Raw genomic sequence first — 24,000 nt, 5'->3', positions numbered from 1 at the left:
TCAGAAAGTAACTTTGTAGTCAGAATCCTTCTCCAATAGACGAGGTTCTATATTTTTTCTTTCTTTCTAAAACGAGTGATTCATTTGACTAATATAAAACTAATTGCTACACTTATGCCTCAACTAGCATTTATAAAGTAATGAATGTCAATTGCAACTGCTTTTGCACATTCTTTTAACGTGACTTGAACAATTTCAAGGAGTTTTAGTTGTCCGTTTGCTATGGGTTTATCCATCATTTGGGATTAGATGAACCATTTGAAATTTGTTGTAGAATATAATCGTGTTTTAGAGCGCTTTGTTTGCTATGGGTTTATCCATCATTTGGGATTAGATGAACCATTTGAAATTTGTTGTAGAATATAATCGTGTTTTAGAGCGCTTTATCTGTGTGCCGCCTCTATTTGTGTTAGAAATCACAGGAACATAGAGATTTTGATGAATCTCATATGTAAAACAAGCATGAGAGCTTGAAAGAAATAGAAACTCTTTAGAGTTCGTTCATATTGATATTTGATAAAGATGGTAAACGAGTACATGAGAATGGCGATGCTCTATAGGTCGAGCTTTTGTATTTGAATTTTTTTGATTGGATTAGAGTACCCTTTGGACTAATTTTTAAGAAAATTTAGATAACTGAAAGCACATTTCATACAAAGTTAGCTATGGAAAACCGCTCATGTCATTAAAAATTTACAATTGAGTTTATTTATAAACTACTAACTGAGAAATTTTGAACTTAAAATCCATGTCATGTAAGCTGAACTTAAAATCCTTTATGCTAACTTTCTATAGTATTTTGGTTTTAAAAAGAAAAAAAAATGTGAACGGTAACAAACTAAAGTTGTCAAAATTGAAAAAACTTACAAAAATATATCTAACTACGATCATTTGGGAAAAATATGAATAACCATACATTTGGGTAAAACAAAGAACAATTACTTTCTTGGGCAAATTAAGAAGTTATACCTTATATGATTCTAGCTAAGCAAGGAAAAGGGAATACCCAACCTAGTTGCATCAAAAAACCAAAATATACAATAAAGAATAATCTCCATGACAAGAAAACCCATTTAACCATATTATCTAGACTTTCATATAAATACACAAACAATGAAACATATAACTCAACAAGTGTCATAATCAAAGCATTTACATAACTACAATTTGGTGAGGCACAAATAATAATATTTACTCTGAAGTTATTATGGCTTTCAATTCACAACGTACATTTAGAGCACCAACTTTCCGGTCACAACTTTCAGTTCGTCGTGTGTACGAGACTTTGCAGCCTCCATCAGAGATGAAAGAAACTCCTGAAGCTTACCTTCTTCATGTTTATCTTCCTGGTATATGCCCTTAACTTGTTCACATGGTCGTTAATTCCGTAAGTACAATTCATATGATATGCACGCTAGAATATTTAATATTGCAGCGTGAGTTTGAATCTACAATTCCTCGCATCAACTGTGTCATTGCTATATTATTTTCGAATTTATTTATATTTTACTTAAAAGTCCAAGCTATATAATCAAACCAAAACTATATTTCTGTTTTGATTTTGTAGGTTTTACGAAGGATCAAATGAAGATTGAGTTGCTGGACATGTCACGGAAGTTGAGGGTTACAGGTGAACGACCAATTCCAGGCAACAAATGGAGAAAATTTGACCAAACATATCCTGTTCCAGAAAATAGTGAGGCAAAGAAACTTGAAGCCAAATTTGAACAAGATGCAAAAGAAGCCAATTTCACAATCATCACAAGTAGCTCCTCAACAAGAAGTGGAAAAAAGTCCTTCAAATAATAAAGATTTAGATGAAGCAAAGGTTGAAAAAGCTCAAGAGACCAATATTCCACCACCACAAAAATTGGAAGAATCAACTAAAGACATGAAAAGTGATTCACCACAAATTTCTCAAAGCATTGAAAAAAAGACACAAAATGATGATGACACACCATCTCAAATTCCTAAAGAAACAATTAGCAATGACAATAACCCTCAAAAGGGTCAACAAGAATTTGAGCCAAAACCAACATCTAAAGACACAACCAATAACCAAAAAGATGAAAAGCCTCGAGAGGGTCAAGAAGAATTTGAAACAAGACCAACATCAACTGAGAGAGCCAAAACACAAATAGATGAAAAGCCTCAAAATGGTAAAGAGAATTTGGAGTCAAAACCAACATCCATAGAGAGAACCAAAACACAAATAGATGAAAAGGTTCAAAAGGGTGAAGAGGAAGTAGAGCCAAAAACAATAGAGAAATTGTTTACTAAAGAAAATTTAGAGGAAAAGATAGTAGGAATGGGTGCTGAAGATGCTGAGAAAGAAAGGAACTCAAAGAAGAAGGAAGTTGAGGAGAAAAATGAGAAGACTTATGAGTCAAGCAAGAATCAAAACTTAGAACAAAAGGAAGTTGAAAAGGCAGAAAATTCTGCTCCAAATGTTCCAGAGAAGGAAAAGGAATATTGCTGCAGAATTCCTCCAAATCAAGAAGGAAAGAATGGAATCAGAAAATTTGCTTCTACTTCTTCTCAGTTTGTGACAAGAATTGCTGAAGGGAAATTGAGTGGTGAAGAGAGACATTTAGCTGAAAATGTAGGTGCTGCAGTTCTAGTGATTGCTGCATTTGGAGCCTATGTGTCATATTGGTTTTCCTCTTAAGGGAGAACTATAATTCACTAGTTCTACTCATTCCTTTCTCACACTTGCACATCAATAAATGCAAACCATTATATTGCAAATGCAAAGTTGTAATGATCTTACAAGTTACTTGATTATATATAAATTATTATCTATTATCTCTTACAAGTTACGGTTACTCCTATACAAACCTTTATATTGCTGAAAAATGTGGGAAAATGCAGCCGATGCGACCAAAGTTGCACTTGCAATGTTGTGACACATGAAGGCCCCCTTGTAGTTTATCAGTAACGATCAAAGGCCCCCTTGTGGTTTATCAATAATGGTCAAAAGCTCCCTGTAGTTTTTCAGTAATTAACTTATAATCAAATTGACACATGAAGTTTTTCAGTAATTAACTATAGGGGGTTTTTGACAGAAAGTTAATTATTTTTTCTTTTCAAAAGTTAATTATGAAAAAAAAAAATCAGATTTTTTTCAAAAAAAAAAAAATTACAGTCAATTACCCCTATGACGTGACATGACTTTTCTGACCACGTGGCAGTGCCACGTGACAGTTAACAGTCACATCAACATGTTGGATGGAGGAAATCAACGGAGGGAGGTAATTGACAGACGCTAGACAATTTCAAGAGGGTTTTTGACATTTTGCAAAATTCAGGGGGTTTTTGACGAAAGTTACAATTTCGGGGTAATGGACTATTTACTCTATTACAGTAGCTGAAATCATTCATTCACCTTCAAAACAATTCGCGTTTTTCCATTACCGAAACCAAACCTACACAAACTCATTGCAGTTGCAATCTTCATCTTCTTCCATTGCTGAATTCACAGCAACACCACCGCGATGCATCAACCTCACATTCCACAACAACAATGCATAATCCAAAATCCGCAGCGTCTTTCCTCATAGCCCGCGCTAAAAACTCTCTTCAATTTCGCCACCGTAACAATTATCGCTTTCTCACTTCGACTTCACCGTTAATCTTATTCTCCACGCGCTTATCTCAGCCGTTTATCGCCACGCGCTTCTTCTCTGGATATTATAATGTTGAACAGTTCTCTGATGATGAATATGAATGTGATTTCGAGAATCACCAGGTTTTATTTTCTTTCTCTTTTTTAATTTTAATTATTATTTTTATATATTTAGATATTAGGTTTTACTTGAAACGTATTTGTAATAATTTATGTGAGATTAGTGATTTGTTTATTAATTTTTAGTTGGTTGAATTTAAAGTAAAATGTAATTTACTAGAATTCAGTTGTTAACCTAACAAGTGTTGATATATTTTCTGCTAATTGTATTCTGTAAGATATTGAAAAAAGATTTTTAATTTATTTTTAGGTATATATTTTTAGTTTTGATGGAAATATGTTAGGTTTTTGAATGATTTATGTTTTGGGTTTGAAATGACAACATTAGCGAGAGAAATAGAGTAGCATTTATAGTAAAAAAGATGGCGGAAACTCGGCTTAAGTTGTTTGATGATGTAGAGAAAAGACATGTAGATTCTGTAGTAAGGCGAGTTGATCATATGAAGGGTTCTCGAATCACTAGCGGAAGAGGAAGACCTAGAAAAACTATATGAAAAACTATTAAGATTGGTTTAGTTTATTGAGTTGGATTGAGATATGATGTATAATAGAACGTTATGATGTTGTTTGATACATGTAGTCGAACCCACTTAGTCGGATTAAACTTGGTTGTTGTTGTTGTAGTTGATTAATGTTTAGGTATTTCAAGTGGGATTTATGATTTTTCCCCTGCACTTTTCTTAATTGATTGAATTAAACTGATATTGAATTGATAGGAATTCATTTGGTTACTGATATATATATATATATATATATATATATATATATATATATATATATATATATATATCATAACATGTTATGGATGTGCATTTTGCTACTGCAACTCTGTAAAGATTGTTTGTTTGGAAATTTTAAATCAAATATGGAGTTAAATTCAATATTCTATCAATCTGTTTTGAAGTAATTATCTTCTGAAATTTGTTATCAACTCTGTCATAAGGCTACTATTGGTGATCTCTGTAGCACTGATATGTTGATCAAAGGCGTGTCCATGTTTAACGCGACAAATGTGATTACATTCAATTCTGTCATTTTCTCAAATTAAATTACGACTGGTGTCGATGTGTCTGTGTTGTGAACGTGCTAGTGCTTCATAATTTGTGATTTTAGTAGTTCTAAGAAAATGTAATGGTTATTGTAGGCATCGTCTACCGTGGCCAACGTGGATGAGTGGAAATGGAAACTTAGTATGCTGTTACGGAATGAAAAGGATCAGGAAATTGTATCTAGAGACAAAAGAGATAGGAGAGACTATGAACAGATAGCTAACCTTGCCAAAAGAATGGGACTTTACAGGTATAAGATACATATTTTTGTATGCCATATGGAATACGAAAACAATATCTATTTGCTTGAAGTATCGTCCCTCTGATCGACTTTTTATGATTACTTCAATCTTTTAAATGAATCCTTGTTCGTTCTCATCAATCATCGATCAATATTGTCCTTTATCTTAATGTACAGTGAGCTGTTTGGGAAAGTAGTTGTTGCAAGTAAGGTGCCTCTTCCTAACTACCGACCAGATTTGGATGACAAACGTCCACAAAGAGAGGTAATATCTTTGGAGACACAAGTTAATTTACAACCCTTTGCTGGGGTTGAATGTTTCAACTAATAGTCTAATATTGAGACTGGCGTCATCCTAGAAATATAATTCTACTCCGTTCCATCATCACAGGTTGTGATTCCACTAAGTTTGCAAAGGAGGGTGGAGGGTTTGGTGCAGGAGTACCTTGATAGACTACAATTAAATTCTGCGAAGACAACTGACTCTCTAGATAATGTGAATTCCTCCAATCAGGTTAGAGATATAGAAATGGATGAAAATGCCAATTCTTTTGTCGATGAATCTGTTATGGAAAAGGTTCTCCAAAAGAGGAGTTTGAGGATGCGTAATATGCAAAGATCTTGGCAGGTTTGTTTGATTTCTTGATATTTGCTTGTCTATGGTAAAAGCTTACAAATAAAAGGTGGATTTAATGGATGATAAGCAGGTTTCTACACATTATTTATGTATGAAATAAGCTAACATATTTTTTGAAGGCCCATTTGTTGCATTTTTTTTTTTGAAGGCCCATTTGTTGCATTTTTTGTATGAAAAAAATCACCTCTTTAAAAAAATTATATCTTTTACGAGTTTTCATCCATTTGTTACATATTTTAAAAAGAATGAGAAACTGAAAAAAACCTAAAAACTGCTTCAAATGAGAAGTTGTTTTAAGCAGCTTCTATTGCAAATCATTTTCGATAAACGTTATAAAAAATCAATTTTCATTATGGTAACTAAACAAAAAAATTACTTCTGTTACTTTTTTTTTATTTAAAAATATCTAAAATTTAATCCGTAAATTATTAAATCTGAAAATCACTTATAATCTGTAACAAATGTTGTTCATAATAAAATCTATACGTATAATTTTAATCAAAATCTAACTAATTTCATAAAAAAATATTGTTCATAATTTACACGATTTAGCGTAATAAAAAGAGCAGACAGACGAGCCGTTCCCATTTGAACGCTAGTTAATCATAAAGAACATGTCAATAGAGTGCATTACAAGTACGCATCTTTCGATGATAATAACAATCTTAGATATGACTGTATGCCGTAATTCATTGAAGATAATGATACATAATTTATTCAAGTTATCAAACATCCTTAATGCAATAGTGCAAAGAGCGCAGTGTACGGAAGCACACAGGCTTGTATTATTGACATGGAAAAAGCTTGTATTCCTTGCATGTAGCAACTGTGATTTTAGGTATATGAGTAGATTTGACTTGGTTTCTATATGTTCCATTGTGTAGCCTTTATGTATCTCTTTCTCTATATTCGTATTTTACAAGAGGAACTCCCTTTATTATTTTCTGGATTCTATATATAGGAATCACCTGAAGGCAAGAAGATGTTGGAATTCCGGAAGTCTTTACCAGCATTTAGGGAGAAGGAAGGTTTACTTCAAGCTATAGCACGTAATCAGGTATGGTTGCTAGTTTTTTTACTTTGTATTTTCATTAGATTAGATGTCTGCCAGGTTAGCTACGGCATGTCTTCAGCATGTTGAGATTGAAAAGCAAATTACCTATATTCCCACAATATTTTAAAATTTTGTTATGCATATTAGACAAAAACAGGATAATAACATTAGACTTGGTAAGTTTTAATGTTGTAAAATCTAAGATCAAATAAAATTCTTGCTCAGTCTACCAAACTAGAAAGGAACATCTGCAACTGAGAAGCAAAAATTCAGATGAACTTGACTGAACTGACGCTTAAAATAATCTAATAGGTCCTAAATATACTACACCCTGTGGAAAAATTGCAATGATACATCCCAAAATCAGACTTTATTTTCAATATCTGTTTGCAATTTGAGATTGCATTATTATCTTATCGTGTTGCACATATAAAGAAACAATTTGATTTTGAATTCTTTTATTCATTGATACCTTATCTCTATGAATAATTATCTAGGTAATAGTTATATCTGGAGAGACCGGCTGTGGTAAAACTACTCAACTTCCTCAATATATATTAGAGTCCGAGATAGAGTCCGGCCGTGGGGCATTTTGCAGCATTATTTGCACACAACCTCGAAGGATATCTGCTATGGCAGTGTCTGAGAGAGTTTCAGCAGAGAGAGGAGAGTCACTGGGAGAAACAGTAAGTCCTCTTTTTCCTGAAATGTACCAAAACAGAAACAAATGTAGTAGTACAGAAAACACGAGTATAACTACTTTTTTATTAAGAAAGTAAAATATTCATAGATTATATTTTTTGCTTTTCAATGAGATTTTAAAATTGGGAATATCTTTGTTCTTCCTGCTATACCACAACAGAGGTTTTTTGATAGGTTGGCTTCAAAGTTCGGTTAGAAGGAATGAGAGGGAAAAACACCCATCTGTTATTTTGTACCAGTGGTATATTACTCCGAAGGTTGTTGAGTGATCGGAACCTGAGTGGTATAACCCATGTGTTTGTGGATGAGATTCACGAGCGAGGAATGAATGAAGGTATATTCTCTAGTAACACCAGTTTATTGATTGTATAATCCTAAATATTTAACCAAGTAGATATCTTACATAATTGGTTTTTGTGCTTCTTAGACTTCTTACTGATTGTGTTGAAGGATCTTCTTCCACGTCGTCGTGATTTAAGATTGGTATTGATGAGTGCCACTTTGAATGCTGAACTTTTCTCAAATTATTTTGGAGGTGCACCGACATTTCATATCCCGGTAAGGTGGTCCTCTTGTTTTAATTGAGCATTTATTTGTGTCGATAACTGAACTTTATTATTCTAATTGTTAAATGTTAAATGCAACTGTATTTTCATTGATATTGAAATTGTTTTGGGGTTCTCAACTGAAACTATTGTATGTGTATGAGTTGGGAAGGTAGGGTGTGATTAGTGAATGGGTATGTGCTGCTATATAGTTGTTTTAAAAATATTCCATTCTTGATAGGGATTAATGTCAGTTAGCTTAGCTTTATAAGACCCACAACCCCAAACAGGTAGCAACATAGTTTCAAATTTTTTGGAGGAGGATCAAGGGTTTCACAGAAGAATGCTCAAGAGATATAGGGCATTTAAATATTGAACAAGTGAATTGCGGGAAATCAGTTTTTTTCCCCAATCAGGTATTGCAACCAGGCCAGTTTTTTTTTGTAGTCTGCAAACTTTTTTAGACGCACTCGACCCTTTTGTTTTTCACAAGTTTGCAAGGTGATTCTACAAGAGCTGTCCATTTTGCATTCTCTGGAATGAATGTGACCAGAAAAGAATTGTAAATTTGTAGAATCATACATATGGTCTTGAGAGCTGGTTCGTGAGTTTGACAACAATGTGTGAAACCTCTATTACATATGAATGAAAGCAGAGTTATAGGACATCCAAATAAGTAACACAGTGAGTGGCTGTGTGAAGCCCAGCTTCAGAACAACAAAGGCAAAAAAAAATAGAATAATAAAATAGGATGCATTTCATAATTTTCATTTATCATTGTAAGCATTTTTTATTTTCAGTATCTCTGATGTAATTGGTGAAAGAAAAGTGAAAAATCGAAAACAAATTGCTTAAACTTGGGATTTGCATCAAAGTGATACAGAGTGCACGGGTTTATGCATGTATCACACAATTCGAAGTTTTTTATAATTCATCATAGGATTGCCATGTTTTATCAAATTGTGCAATACATGTAATTTTAATATCTCTATCCATTTCAAAATTTAGGAGATTTGGTACACACTTTTAACTGTTCATAGCATGACTATATCTGTTTATATAAGCTGCTTTTGTATTGTTTATTTACGAAACAAGGCATTTTAAATGCATTTATTTGTTGTCCAGGGTTTCACCTATCCTGTAAGAGCTCACTTTTTAGAAGATGTTTTGGAAATGACTGGGTATAAGTTGACATCTTTCAACCAAGTTGATGATTATGGTCAAGATAAATTGTGGAAGACACAAAAGCAGCTTGCACCACGAAAGAGGAAAAACCAGATCACTGCTCTTGTTGAGGTATGTAGCTGGCTTAAAAATTTGGTGTTTATGCATTCCTGGGAGTTACACATAGGTAGTCTGAAAGTTTTAGTAAAAATCCACATATTGAAGTGTTGAACAAGATCCAATGATGCTTTAAAACTGATGTTGTAAACATGATAAACCTCATTGAACCATTACCAAGGTATATTAGAATTAGAGGGGACGATGGATGTTCACAAAGAACGAAGACACTCAGGATAGTCCCATCTCCCAACAATTTCCACTCCTACCTTTTTTACTCTTTTCTCCCCCATGTTATGTGTCAGGTATCCTGAGATTGCTCCTCTTGGTAGGGTACCCCGGTAAATGACCCTGGGTTCTTCTCTTGGAAGATACTCCCCTGTTAAACCTGGAGGGCTCTTCTGTGATGGAGTGTTCCTTTGACTCAATTTTGTAAGTTTTACGACGAAGCAAGAGTCACAATAGTAATAATTGTCCAAAGTCTCAATTAGACATGGTACATAAAGGGGGTCTATAACTGATCTCAAATCCTTGATAAATCTTAATTAGATACACTTTGATGAGCTAAATAATATGAACAGTAGTGATTGATTAATTGGAAATTATAAACCCTAATATATACACTTTTTCTCTTGAATCCTAATTATTGATAGTTAGAAAAAACAAAAATCAAATATGTCTTACTGATTCATTCCCAATTTTTAATCAAGTTCTTGAATCCTATTACTAGTTACAACTTACAATCCCCTAGTTAGTATATAATAGTAGTTGGTGCTTGAAAATAACATAAGCAGTTGTTATCAAACAACTATCCAACTTCCTTTTAGTAAAAGCATGGGGCTATCTCAATCTGTTTTGTCTTCTCATACCCAATTAGATAGTTGGGACTACGGAATATTTCCTTTGAGTGATGAATATACCAATTGCGTTTTGTGAGGAGAGAAAAAAATAGAGAATGGACAAGAATCTTGACGATTAATTTCTACTAACCAGCTCAATCATTAGAGTGCAAAAGCTTCTAGATTACACAGAAATAGAATAGCAGCCACTACTAACTAGCTACTTGACAGTCATGCTGTTGGAAAATATCCCAATATTTAGTTTCCTATTTTTGTTTTCTTGGCAATTCTAGAGAATTCTATTGTTTCCTTTTATTTTCAATTTGTATTAATTTTCTCCTTAATTCAAGTAGAGAATGAATTGTACCCTCACTAAAAACCAGCATTAGGCTGAGGAATAAAGTATTATCGCATTCACCTATTATTTTCTACTATGGTATCTGAGCAAAAAAAATAAGAAACCATGGCTAACGAACAAAAAAATAGGAAACCATGGCTTAGAGTGCGCTTTGCACCTACAAAAGAGTCAATACCTTGTTTAGAGTTGGACTCAATCCCACAAAAGTACTTTAGTCTCCCAAGGTCATTTTTCAAATTCAACAGCCAATTTCTCCTTGAATAGCTCATGTGAATTATTACCTATTAGAATGATATTATCAGCATCTATGAAACACGGCCACTCCTTGGATTAGGCATGTCCCGGTGTCGGACACATGTTAGTGTGCGACACCGACACATATGATTACATTGAATTACGTGATTTTCTCATTACCGGTGTCGGCGTGTCCGTGTCCTGTCCGGTGTCCATGTCCGTATCCGTGTTTCATAGATCAATACACACAAATACTACAGTTAGTTTACCTTGACTCTGTCTATATCCTCGGGATATCGTTGTTCTTGTGAATCTCTCAAACAAAACATAGATTGCTGCATTAACCCAAATAAGGCTTCCTTAATGGGCAATGCCTACCTTGTTTCCCCCTCACTGCTCCATGTCCAAGGGAATCTTTGTATGCGCCTCCTCTAAATATCCATGTAGAAATGAATATGTTATACTGATACCAAATTGGTGTAGTTGTCACCCAAAGTGAGTAGGCAGTAGCAAGTGAAATAAGATTCACACCACGGTCATCTATCTATTAACAAAGGTTTATGAGCCTGATGTCTCATAAACCATAACTAGTACCACATATTTGAGTGTATCAATCTATCAATCAATCAAGCGTACCACTAATCTCAGTTTGTATATCAATCAAAAGTGGCCTCTTATTAATAATTTGTAGTATTAATACTCTACACCTTAATAACCTTTTGTCTCATGTTAATTTGGCTTTATCCAATGTTTCATTCTTTTCTAGTGCTTTCATCTCCTCATTCATGATTTGAACTCAGTTTTTATCCTTTAATGGCTGAGCATATCAATCAATAAAACACCGAACAATAGTGACCTTTAATGGTTAAGCAAAGTTTTGGCTTTCGGCTAGTCCAAAAGGCTACATTTTATCTGGTCTCGATGCCTCTTAGTTTTTAAACTCGTCCAAAAGGCTCCCTAACCCTTTATCAAAGAAATTTGAGCGAGATTTTGAGGCGAGTAGATTCTGGTGGAACTCAATTTCTCTTAAATTTAACAACCTTTGTATTCCTGAAATTCTATCTATTAACACTTTTGCAATTGATTTCCAATACACTATATGAGAAAGCAAATTGACATATGTGAACTAAAAACAACTGCTATAAATATATCAGGTTCACCTCCATGAGGGGAAACGCTAAATTCTACGTTTTGCACGTCTTCTGCCATTACCATATATAGCAACTAGCCTTGATGGCGACGGTACTCGTAGGCCAATAGATTCTGGAATATCAAGATTTCTCTTTTTTTGCATGTGTTCTACTACTAACACCGCCTATATCAACTAGTCTTGACAATGAAACATGTGAAATTGCTGGCAAGCCAATAGATTCTGAATATCAAGTTTTAATCTTTTGCGACATATTCTACTACTAACACCGTCTATATCAGCTAGCATTGATGATAGAACATGTGAAAGTGTTTGTAGGCCAATAGATTCTGAAACATCAAGATTATTCCGTTTGCCAAGTGTTCTTCTACCATCATTAATAGGTGAGGGTTAGATTCGGGAATGTCAAGATTTCTCTGTTCTCCATATGTTCTACTATCACCATCTATACGAAAAGGTGAGGGTGTTGGTAGAACATATGGAAAATAGATAAATCTTATATTTCGGAATCTATTGGCCTGCCAGCAACCTCACATGTTTTTTATCATCAAGGCTAACTGATATAGATGGTGGTAGAAGAACTCAAGGAAAGCGGAGTAACCTTGATATTTCAGAATCTATTGGCCTAAAAACACCTCACATGTTCCATCTTCGATGATAGCTGATATAGATTGTGTGAGCAGTGGAACACGTGACAAACGGAGAAAACTTGATATTTCAGAATCTATTGGCCTACAAGCACCTTCACATGTTCTATTATCAACGCTAGCTGATATGGACTGTGTTAGTAGTAGAACACGTGCAAAAAGGAGAAATCTTATATTCTAGAATCTAGTGGTCTACCATCACCCTCACCATCCAATCTAGTTGATATTGATTGTAATAGCAGAAAACATGAAAAACGTAGAATTTAGCGTTTCAATTATGGAGGTGAACCCAATATATTTATTGCATTTGTTTTTAGTTCCACATATGTCAATTTGCTTTGTCATCTAGTGATGTATTGCGAATCAATTGCAGAGGTGTGAACATATAGAATTTTATGAATACAAAGGTTGTTAAACTTAAGTGAAATCGAGTTCCACCAAAATTGACTTGTCTCAAAATCTCCCTGAAATTTCTTCGATAAAGGGTAAGAGTGCCTTTTGGACCAATTTAAAAACTAAGAGGCATTGAGACCAATTAGAATGTACCCTTTATGACAAGTTTTAAAACTAAGTAAGAGGCATTATTTAGACTTAAGATCAATTTTTTTTAGATAAATCGACGTGATGATCAGTACCGTGAAGTGGACAGTACGACCAGTATGAACAATCTCCGTGGATTGACACTGTTCACCTTCGGCTACCATTATTCATTGCGTCAGTACTGTCGGTTATCACTTTTGCAAGATTTCAGCGAGATTTTGATGCGAGTTAATTCTGGTGGAACTTGATTTCACTTATATTTATCAAGGGTAGTCAATTCTGGCTACCCTTTATATTCGTGAAATTTTCTCGGTTAACACTTTTGCAATTGATTTCCAATCCATCACTAGATGAGAAAGCAAATTGACATATGTGAACTAAAAACAAATGCTATAAATATACCAGGTTCACCTTCATGAGAGAAATGCTAAATTCTATGTTTTGCACGTCTTCTGCTATTACCATTTATCTATAACAATTAGCCTTGATGGCGAGGGTGCTCGTAGGCCAAAAGATTCTGGAATATCTAAGTTCTCTCTCTTTTTTTTTTTTTTTTTGCATGTGTTCTACTACTAACACCGTTTATATCAACTAGTCTTGACGATGGAACATGTGAAGGTGCTGACAGACCAATAGATTTTGATATATCAAATTTTATCCGTTTGCCACGTGTTCTACTACTAACACTGTCTTTATCAGCTAGCATTGATGATATAACATGTGAAGGTGGATGTAGGCCAATAGATTCTGAAATATCAAGATTACTCCGTCTTCCATGTGTTCGACTACCATCTATATCAACTAGCCTGATGATAAAGCAGGTGAGGTTTAGATTTTTGGAATATCAAGATTTCTCTGTTCTTCAAGTGTTCTACTAGCACAATCAATACAAAAAGGTGAGGGTGCTGGTAGAACACATGAACAACAAAGAAATCTTGACATTCCGGAATCTATTTTGTTGCCAGCATCCTCACATGTTTTATCATCAAGGGTAGTTGTTATAGATGGTGGTAGAAGAACATGTTCTATCATCAATGTTATATCATCAATGTTATAGACAATGTTAGTAGAAGAACACGTGAAAAACAGAGAAAACTTGATATTTCAGAATCCATTGACCTACAAGTACCTTCACATGTTCTATCATCAATGTTAGCTGATATAGACTGTGTTAGTAGTAGAACATGTGCAAAAAGGAGAAATTTTGATATTCTAGAATCTATTGGCCTACCTTCAAAACTAGTTGATATAAATGGTAATGGCAGAAGACGTGCAAAACGTAGAATTTAGCGCTTCCCTCATGCTGGTGAACCCTCATGCTGGTGAACCCGATATAGTTATAACATTTGTTTTTAGTTCACATATTTCAATTTGCTTTCTCATTTAGTGATTTATTGGAAATCAATTGCAAAAGTGTTGACAGATAGAATTTCATGAATACAAAGGTTGTTAAATTTAAGTGAAATTGAGTTCCACAAGAATTGACTAGCCTCAAAATCTCCGTGATATTTCTTTGATAAAGGGTAAGAGAGCCTTTTGGACCATCTTAATAACTAAGAGTCATTGAGACCAAATAGAATGTAGCCTTTTGGACCAGTTTTAAAACTAAGGAAGAGGCAGTATTTAGACTTCGGATCATTTTTTTTTATAATGATCAGTACTGATGCGACGAACAGTGCGATAGAAATGAACGGCAGACAAACAGTGTCTATCTGCGGTGGCTGTTCATGCCAACTGCATTGTTCACTTGCGATACTGTTCATTCGGTGTCGTTCATTACTTTTTTTTTTAATAGGTAGTGTTTTCTTTTTAATCCGAGTACATTGGGATCTCTTTACTGTCGTTCTTTAGTAAGACAAGTCGCATGACATTAGTCAATATGTCAAAAGGAGGATTAGTTCAAGAATATTGAGAGGCTGATGGATCTATTGAGAGGTACAAGACAAGATTGGTAGCCAAAGGATTCAGTCAAACTTTTGGAGCAGATAATTCAGAGACATTTTCTCATGTTGCAAAAATAAATAATGTTAGGGTGATATTAGCTAACTACAATTAGAACTTAAACCAATTTGATGTAAAAACACTTTCCTTCATGGAGATCTTGAAGAAGAGATCTGCATGGATCCACTCCCTGGATACCATGGACGTACTGTCAACATTTTGTGCAAGTTAAAAAAGGCTTTATATGGACTAAAGCAATCACCACAAGCATGGTTTGGGATATTCACTAATGTTATGGTATGCTTGGGATTTAAACAAAGCCAAGGAATGCTGTAAATAATGAAGTTTTACTATTATTGTTAGTAATTTGCAATTGGCCCATTAGTCATTAGTCAGGCCCATTAGGTTAGAATAGCCTTTATAAACACATTAGTGGCTGTGCATTATTTATCTCTGAAATATAATATTTAGTTTTCTCAATGATTAATGAGTTGAAGCACCTTGTTATATTCACCAACCATCCATTGAGTGTAATTAACCATGTGTCTGAACCGCATTAACCATAAAAATTGTTGTCGGAAATTATTGTCCCATTTTATGTCAATTTAACACAATTCATTCTATAATTTGTGGTAATGTCTAAAATCAAAGGAAGTATCTTGATATTCCCTGTCTGACTTATAAACTGAAAATGGATTCTTTTAACTGTATTATGCTGACAATGAATTTTTCACTTTCCTACTTTCACATAGGATTCCCTTTCTAAATCAAGCTTTGAGAACTATAGTCCCAAGACACGCGACTCATTATCTTCTTGGGCACCTGACTGCATAGGATTTAATCTCATTGAGGCTGTTCTATGCCATATATGTCGGAAGGAACGACCAGGGGCCGTCCTAGTATTTATGACTGGGTGGGAAGATATAAGCTGTTTAAGAGATCAGCTTAAAGCACATCCGCTTTTAGGAGATCCCAATAGGGTTCTGCTTCAAACATGCCATGGTTCAATGGCAACTTCTGAACAGGTTGGTCATTTTCTTGGTTAGTTTTTTTTATTTATTTATGGGTGTTTCATAACATTATAATGTGCTCCAAACCTTTGTTGTAAACCTGTTGTGCTTTTTTGCCAGCAACAAATTGAAACAAGTCTTGTAATTAGATCAATTTATGTTTTTTTTTTATTGAAACTGATTGTATAGAATACTAATGAATTTGATTTTTTTAATTAGCATGCTTTTGATATATTTAGCAATAAAAAATCTGTTGGTCAGTATAGCTTAAGACACTTATGTATAGCCGTTTCTCGCTCCGTAACAAAATATTCTCATTGTTGCATGTTTCCCCTTTGCTTGTTGTTCTCCATGGAAAATCCAGGGTTCCATTCATTGCAGTTATCTAAAAAGGGCATAGTAGTTGAATCATATAAAAAGAAAGAAATTGAAATTTTGACAGGAAAGATAGAAGTAAATACTAAAGGATAAAAATAAAGAATATTGAATTGCTCAATATAGCTTTTATGTTATCACCTATATATTTATGTTTATGAGATGCTTTTTGATATGTCATGTTTGACTGATATGGGATGCAGCTAAATTTTGTTGGTATTCCATTGTCACATCTCATTTTTTGGATACAAAATTATTTTACTAGGAAGAGAATAGATGGCACCATTACGGGAAGGATGAAGTAGTGATGAAACAACAAATATAAATGAGTATCCCATTATGATTTATTATGGATTCAAAAACTAATCTTGCTATAGATTTTCAGGGATGCCGTAGCCTCTGCCTTTATTCATTCTTCTGCTCTGAATAAAAAAACCTCTTTCTTTTTCCTTGACATAAATAAAAATCTCTTCAATAAGCTTTTTTTCAATAGTATTTAAAGGTAGTTAATAGTATACAATACCATAGTTAAATTTTTACTCTTACCAAGACTGGTGGTTCCATAATGATGGTAGAATTTTATTTTCATGTTCAATTTCTAAGACCATTGATGATTTATCTTTTCTTGTGTTACTTAACTTGAATTTACCTTAGTGTATTTATATAAATAATTTATTATTTTTGCTTTATATTCTTTGTAGAAACTCATATTTGAGAAACCTCCTCCAAATGTAAGGAAAATTGTACTTGCGACAAATATGGCAGAGGCAAGTATTACGATCAATGACGTCGTTTTTGTCATAGACTGTGGAAAAGCAAAAGAGACCACTTATGATGCTTTGAATAACACACCATGTCTGCTACCTTCTTGGATTTCACAAGCATCTGCACGGCAGGCAAGTTTTCATATCATAACCTTCCTGTCTTATATTTACTTGTAAATTTTCTAGTGATCACAATCACACGGCTGCATTTGTTTACTTCATATGAGGTTGTGGTTCAAAGAATTTTTCTCCTTAAATTCTTTTGTCAAATTTTTTTCTATGGCTCTATTTACCTTCTTTTTTTATTGAGCAGAAAATGTAGGGGGCTTATATTTTTTAGTATCACGAGGAATTCACAAGCTTTATTTAATTGATTATTTTTCTTTTCTAAGAAAGATATCTCTGCTTTCTAGCTTTTTTCATTCATCTTTTCTTTATGCTGGTGAATTATTTTTCCATCATAAAATAGATGAAGCTATATGCGATTGTAAAACCCACCCATAATAGGAAACAAAATCAGGCATGTAAGGTGCAAAGCATCACAGATTCATTATCCGGGTACATTTTAGATGGAGATGTTCCATCAGTATATAGCAAAATGATTGATGTAGTTAGTTCCAACAATTGCTTGGTCACGTGGACAATGCCTAACCAAGAGTTGAGGGTAATGAAATGTATAGACTGCTATGATTCCACAAAAGGTGGCGCTTTTTGATCAAATTTAGAGGATATCAAAGGAATATGTTATTTGTGGCAACTTTCTTTTAAGCTGTCTTTTGGATTCTTGTCTACATGTTTCCCTTTTGATCTTGTGGTTCTTCTGGGGATTTCCGAACTTCTCTTCTTCTGTCTTCCTATGTAATTATATTTCTTTTTCTGTTCAACTCCAATAGAATAAATATTGCCCAGTTCTTTCCTGTCATATTTGTTTCGTGAGTCCTAGAAGTTTACATGCTTATTCTGATCCATTTTATGGTTTTATAATGGCCTAGAGTATGTGGTGTAGGTTATTTCCTTTTACTATGAAATTGTAGGAACTTCGTTATTTTTTTGAAGAAGCCAAATTTTCCCACCATAATTGGCACCGGGGAAAATTGTGGCACCGGGGAAAATTGTAGGAACTAATATCTGTTATTTGTTTTTCCCTCTGTAGTTTAATGTTTATTCCAAAAGGGAAGAAGGTAGGCTTCAAGATAGCTATTGTCATTAAGTTTTTTTTTTTTTTTTTTTTTTTTGCATTTTTGCATTTTCTTCTAGTGATATAATGGTCAACCCAATTCTTCCCTTTCACAAATAAGCTTCCTGTAAATTTCGATTCCTCTAATTTTTCGTGGAACCTGTACAATAAGAGTCTTCAAGGGTGATGTCTTTGTTAACCTTGCTTAAAGTTGATTGTTTAAGAGCAGATATCAAAGGTAAAGTTCTTTCTTTTCTCAACGTCAAGAGGTTGGCTTGAGCTTTGAATCTTTTACTAATTATAAGTGTCTTTAGATCCTTAAGCTTTTACTTAATCTAGATTTTCTCCGTTTGTATTTCTCATTTTCTGTGTCATTTTATTCTAGAATTGTTGGATGCTGAAATTGTGTTATTTGAAACTTTTAGGTTGCCTTGAATTGCTTTTGTTTCTTTTTTATGCTGCATGTTCATACAGCATTCTTATTTTGTACTTTACATTTAAACATGAAAGTAATTGTCTTTTATTGTGTTGGCTTCTTTAATTGCAGAGAAGAGGTAGGGCTGGTCGTGTGCAGCCAGGAGAATGCTACCACCTTTACCCCAAATGTGTTTATGAAGCCTTTTCTGAATATCAACTTCCTGAACTTTTGAGAACACCCTTGAATTCTCTTTGCTTGCAAATAAAAAGTTTGCGGGTTGAGAGCATTGGAGAATTCCTATCATCAGCTTTGCAGGCACCAAAGCCACGTACCGTAAGTATCACTGCTCTTTAATTGTATATTTCATGTTTTTGAGACCTTGTTATTGGTTAGGCGTTTTGTAAATATACCATATCTTCACAATTTAATGGAACAGGTCCAAAATGCTATTGATTTTCTCACGATGATTGGAGCATTAGATGAAAAAGAAAATCTTACCAATCTTGGTTAGTCTGATTTCCTGTCCAATTCAGTTGGTTGTTTACGAGTCATTCACTATTTTCTTTAGTTATTGCTGATTCCTTGATTTATTTTCATTTACTTTCAATCAGGGAAGTTTCTCTCGATACTTCCTGTAGATCCCAAGCTGGGAAAAATGCTGATAATGGGAGCAATATTTCGGTGCTTTGATCCTGTTCTTACAATAGTTGCTGGCCTTAGTGTCAGGGATCCTTTCCTTTTGCCCCAAGACAAGAAAGATGTAAGTCGGCTTATCATCCTTTTGGCACCTATTTGAATACAAACTTGTTCTTCAACAAATTTCTATACTATCTTTTTGGTAAATGTTTCATATGATATTTTAAATTAGAATGCTCTAAATGTGATTGAAAAACCTTCTACTGAAGAATGGCTATTCTCATCTTTAACAGGAATTTTATCATAACAGTGGCATCATTATGTCTTTGGAAACTTTATTTGTGTAATGTCAGGTTTCAAGATTTCTAGAATTGAAAATAAAATAAAATGTCTTCTCATCAATATAGAATGTATTAGAAAATGTACTTGTTACTGATATTGAAATAAATGTGGACTTTCAGTCTAGTAACTTTTAGTTTTGTGTTTTTCCTTTTGTTGAGTGTGTATATGCCAATTTGGTTTAGATATGTACACTAGTCCTACATTTGATTTTCTTTTCATCCTGGTATTTGATATTGTGCTGCTTCCTATATTCTATAATGGCAATAATCTGGTCTGATAGTCACCATTGATGAGTATCCAGTCTTTGGACTTGATCACCTTTTGGGTTGCATGTTGTGCATATTTTTCCTAGTCTGAGATTACTAGCACCAAGAGCACCGATAAAAAAAATTAAGTTTAACACTATTAGAGAAAACTAATTATCTTTTCTCGTGTTCAGTTAGCAGGGACTGCAAAGTCTAGGTTTTCTGCTAAAGATTACAGTGATCATATGGCTCTTGTTCGAGCATATGAAGGATGGAAAGATGCTGAAAGAGAGGGATCAGCTTATGAATACTGCTGGAGAAATTTTCTCTCCGCCCAAACTCTTCAGGCAATTCATTCACTTCGAAAACAGTTTAGCTTCATCTTGAAAGAAGCTGGCTTGGTAGATACAGATGCAAGCATTAATAACAAATTGAGTCATAATCAATCCCTCGTACGTGCTGTCATATGTTCTGGACTCTTTCCTGGCATAGCATCAGTTGTGGTGAGCTATTTATTTCTTATAATTTTATTTCAGTAGCTACAGTTCTTATCTTTCTTGTTGAGCTTTCATTGTTTTATTTACTTAATCATTTACTTCTTCTAATGTACAGCACAGGGAGACATCCATGTCATTTAAGACAATGGACGATGGCCAGGTTTTATTATATGCAGTAAGTCACAAACCAAATCTTATCTTTCCTATTATCTTCATATAATTGCTTCATTGATCCCGTGTTATAATGCTGTTATGAAATATTTCGGAGTAAATGGGCATCTAGATGTGGAATTTTATTAGTGATTCTTTCAGGACCATGGCTTGTCACATGAGTCTGAATTTCATATTTACGTATGTGAAAAGAAAGTATAAATATCTTCATAGACCAGACGTTCACTAATGAGTACAGCATCTTCAGAATTGTAACCTTCCCATGGCATATAAGCTACTAATACGTTTTTTCCCAAAGCGAGTTCACCGCCAACAGTAGCAGCACCATCTGCTAAAATTTATCCCTTTTTTATGCATTTACCTTTATGAACCTGGGATTTTTTATGCATATGCAAGTATTTTTGTTGGGACGTTGATATATAATTAATGGAATACTTAGAGCATTCCCATTTCCAAATAAAATGATTGTCAGTAACGATCTTTCCTGCGTCTTCGGCTATAGCGGGTACTCCTGAATCTAAGGCCACTTGGCGTTCCAATCCAGTTCCAACAATGCACTTTTCGGACCGAGAAACCCTTTTTACAATTCAGATTATTGTTGAACACCTGAATTTTCATTTGAAACTGAATACTGAACTGTGTACTCAACTTTATCCTGTTTCTATTGCATGAAATTTATACAGTATATATGTATACATTACAAAGACACTAAAACGAGGAACCCCTCGTTTTAAGAGGCTGAAATAGGTAATGATTAATCCTGGAACATGTTAGGGAATAAAAGGAAATAATAACTGATTACAATCAGCACTGCTTACCAACAAAAAAATAAAAGTTTTGGTCAGCATTATCCCAGGGTTGGAACATGCATGTAAAAAACTTTTCAGAGATAAAATTCTATCCTAGGACACCTTAAAGACTTGAGTGAAAATGTAACTGATCCTTGTAGCTCACGGTAGAATCCTGATGGCACTTGAAAGAATATTTTCGAACCTCAGTAGTTTCCTTCTCTATTAGTTGCTGTGCAGTTTTTGTTGGCACGTTGTAGTTAAAAAAAGAACTCTCAAATTCTAATGACAATAGGAATGCATTATATGTAGTCCTATGGTCCACCTTGTGGGAACAGATTCCTTGGGTATCCGTGATTGCGTGTGCATTAGTTTGAGAGTCAAAACTGTAAAACCATTGGACAATTTTATATCAGCTAACAGAGATATTGATAGTGTGAGATGAATTTTGTCTGCTCCCATATTATTCCTGTTCTTCATATTTATGATTTTTTCAATGATTTTATCCAGAATTCGGTGAATGCAAGGTACCAGACTATTCCCTACCCATGGTTGGTTTTTGGGGAGAAAGTAAAGGTCAATGCTGTTTTCATCCGTGATTCCACTGGCGTATCTGATTCAATACTTATCCTATTTGGTGGTGCTCTAAGTAATGGGATACAGGTGATTTCTTTAGTCAATAAATATTTTTCTTCCATTAGAAACATAAGGATCCAAATATTTCAGTGCAATAACTTGCCCTTGTTTTTTCCTCCCCGATGGGTTTAGGCCGGGCATCTAAAAATGTTAGATGGATATGTTGACTTCTTTCTGGATCCTAATTTAGCTGACTGCTATTTGAAGCTTAAGGACGAACTTGATAAGCTTATCCAAAAGAAGGTTCACATTTTTTTGTTGTTGTAATGGCATTCCTTGTTTACTTGTCAACACAAAACACTGCTGAATGATAATGGATTTTATAATAATGCAGCTAGAAGATCCTGGCATTGACATTCACAAGGAAGGGAAATACTTGATGCTTGCTGTTCAGGAATTGGTTTCAGGGGATCAGTGTGAAGGAAGATTTGTGTTTGGTCGTGACAGCCGGAAACCTAAGGCCTCTAATGACGAGAATAAATTCACTAAAGATGGGACAAACCCCAAGAGCTTGCTGCAAACACTTTTGATGCGAGCAGGGCACTCTGCACCAAAATATAAAACAAAACATCTGAAGACAAATGAGTTCAGGGCATTGGTAGAGTTTAAAGGAATGCAATTTGTTGGCAAACCGAAAAGGAATAAGCAACTTGCAGAAAGGGATGCAGCTATAGAGGCATTGGCTTGGTTAACTCACACCTCTGACAATGCTCAGCATGAAGACGACAAATCTCCTCCTGATGTCACTGACAACATGTTAAAACTCCTAGGGAAGCGTAGAAAATCATCGAAACGACGTTAAGATTGAATTTTTATCAATTGATCTTTTTTTAGGTTAGTTTACCCATTCTGGTGTCCTACATGAGTTCCTAAGCATTATTTAGTGGCTCCTGATTTTGTTATTCTCTTTTTCTCCCTTTTTTGAATTTGAAAGGTCATCGGTGTTGAAAATGGTTATGGAAACTATAGTTAATTTAAGGCATCCAGTTTTGGCAGTTGGTTTGCACTTGAAAGGCTGTTGATTGAATATATTAGTCGTCTCCTTCAAGCCAAATCCAAAATCGTTTGTAACCATTATGTACATAATAAGCTAAAATGACGTAATTAAATTTCTTGCATGTATCTTCTCATTGATAATTATTGCTTTGACATAAATATACTCTGGAAAATAAAGATATATAAAATGCTGAAACAATCTCTAAAAAAAATGATACAAGAAATTGAAGAAAAAAAAATGTTGGTTCAATTTTTAGTGAACCCTCCAATTGTTTCGAATGCGACCAGACCTCACAAGGATTTTTTGCTATGCTGCTCTGGTAAGTCAGCTAGCACGAGCCACAGTAACTTGTGCTCTGACATCAAAGAATGATGTAACCCTAGAGTCCGATGACACTCCAATAGGAGGCGTGGTACTTTTAATCCACATCACATAATATAGAAGAAAAAAAAATGTTGGTTCAATTTTTAGTGAACCCTCCAATTGTTTCGAATGTGACCAGACCTCACAAGGATTTTTTGCTATGCTGCTCTGGTAAGTCAGCTAATACGAGCCACGGTAACTTGTGCTCTGACATCAAAGAATGATGTAACCCTAGAGTCCGATGACACTCCAATAGGAGGCGTGGTACTTTTAATCCACATCACATCTATGCTGCTCTGGTAAGTCAGCTAGCACGAGCCACAGTAACTTGTGCTCTGACATCAAAGAATGATGTAACCCTAGAGTCCGATGACACTCCAATAGGAGGCGTGGTACTTTTAATCCACATCACATAATATAGAGAAAAAAAATGTTGGTTCAATTTTTAGTGAACCCTCCAATTGTTTCGAATGCGACCAGACCTCACAAGAATTTTTTGCTATGCTGCTCTGGTAAGTCAGCTAGCACGAGCCACGGTAACTTGTGCTCTGACATCAAAGAATGATGTAACCCTAGAGTCCGATGACACTCCAATAGGAGGCGTGGTACTTTTAATCC

The 24,000-nt window shown here is 34.5% G+C and overlaps 1 protein-coding gene and 1 pseudogene across 2 annotated transcripts; both read left to right on the top strand.

Annotated features, from left to right (window-relative positions):
- The first annotated feature begins 994 nt into the window (after positions 1–994).
- LOC146898638 (uncharacterized) lies at positions 995–2,815 on the top strand (annotated as a pseudogene). The gene is made up of 2 exons (XR_015022660.1): positions 995–1,349; positions 1,568–2,815. The product of XR_015022660.1 is annotated as an uncharacterized LOC146898638 (transcript).
- Positions 2,816–3,379: 564 nt separating this feature from the next.
- Positions 3,380–23,140, top strand: ABO6 (DEA(D/H)-box RNA helicase family protein). Its single transcript, XM_085736001.1, has 19 exons — positions 3,380–3,748; positions 4,890–5,044; positions 5,213–5,300; positions 5,427–5,663; positions 6,634–6,729; positions 7,224–7,412; positions 7,603–7,762; positions 7,856–7,986; positions 9,099–9,269; positions 15,716–15,988; positions 17,050–17,244; positions 18,837–19,040; positions 19,144–19,213; positions 19,319–19,467; positions 20,125–20,433; positions 20,543–20,602; positions 21,897–22,049; positions 22,155–22,265; positions 22,357–23,140. Exons 1-19 carry the CDS (start codon positions 3,524–3,526, stop codon positions 22,822–22,824), a joined length of 3,444 nt encoding a protein of 1,147 aa, XP_085592127.1. The 5' UTR covers positions 3,380–3,523; the 3' UTR covers positions 22,825–23,140.
- The last annotated feature ends 860 nt before the right edge of the window (positions 23,141–24,000 follow it).

Source organism: Medicago sativa, chromosome 8 (assembly GCF_051527215.1).
Source record: "Medicago sativa cultivar Bolivia chromosome 8, Bolivia_mono, whole genome shotgun sequence".
Classification (NCBI taxonomy): Eukaryota; Viridiplantae; Streptophyta; class Magnoliopsida; order Fabales; family Fabaceae; genus Medicago; species Medicago sativa.
Note: the sequence above shows the minus strand (reverse complement) of the source record. Positions and strands in the feature narration are given on the sequence as shown.

Excerpts from the sequence above, each read along its gene's own strand:
- ABO6 (XM_085736001.1), top strand. The coding sequence starts at position 3,524 with ATGCATAATCCAAAATCCGCAGCGTCTTTCCTCATAGCCCGCGCTAAA. Across the intron at positions 15,989-17,049 it reads CAATGGCAACTTCTGAACAG|AAACTCATATTTGAGAAACC; the intron begins GTTGGTCATTTT and ends TATTCTTTGTAG. Across the intron at positions 19,041-19,143 it reads AGGCACCAAAGCCACGTACC|GTCCAAAATGCTATTGATTT; the intron begins GTAAGTATCACT and ends TTAATGGAACAG.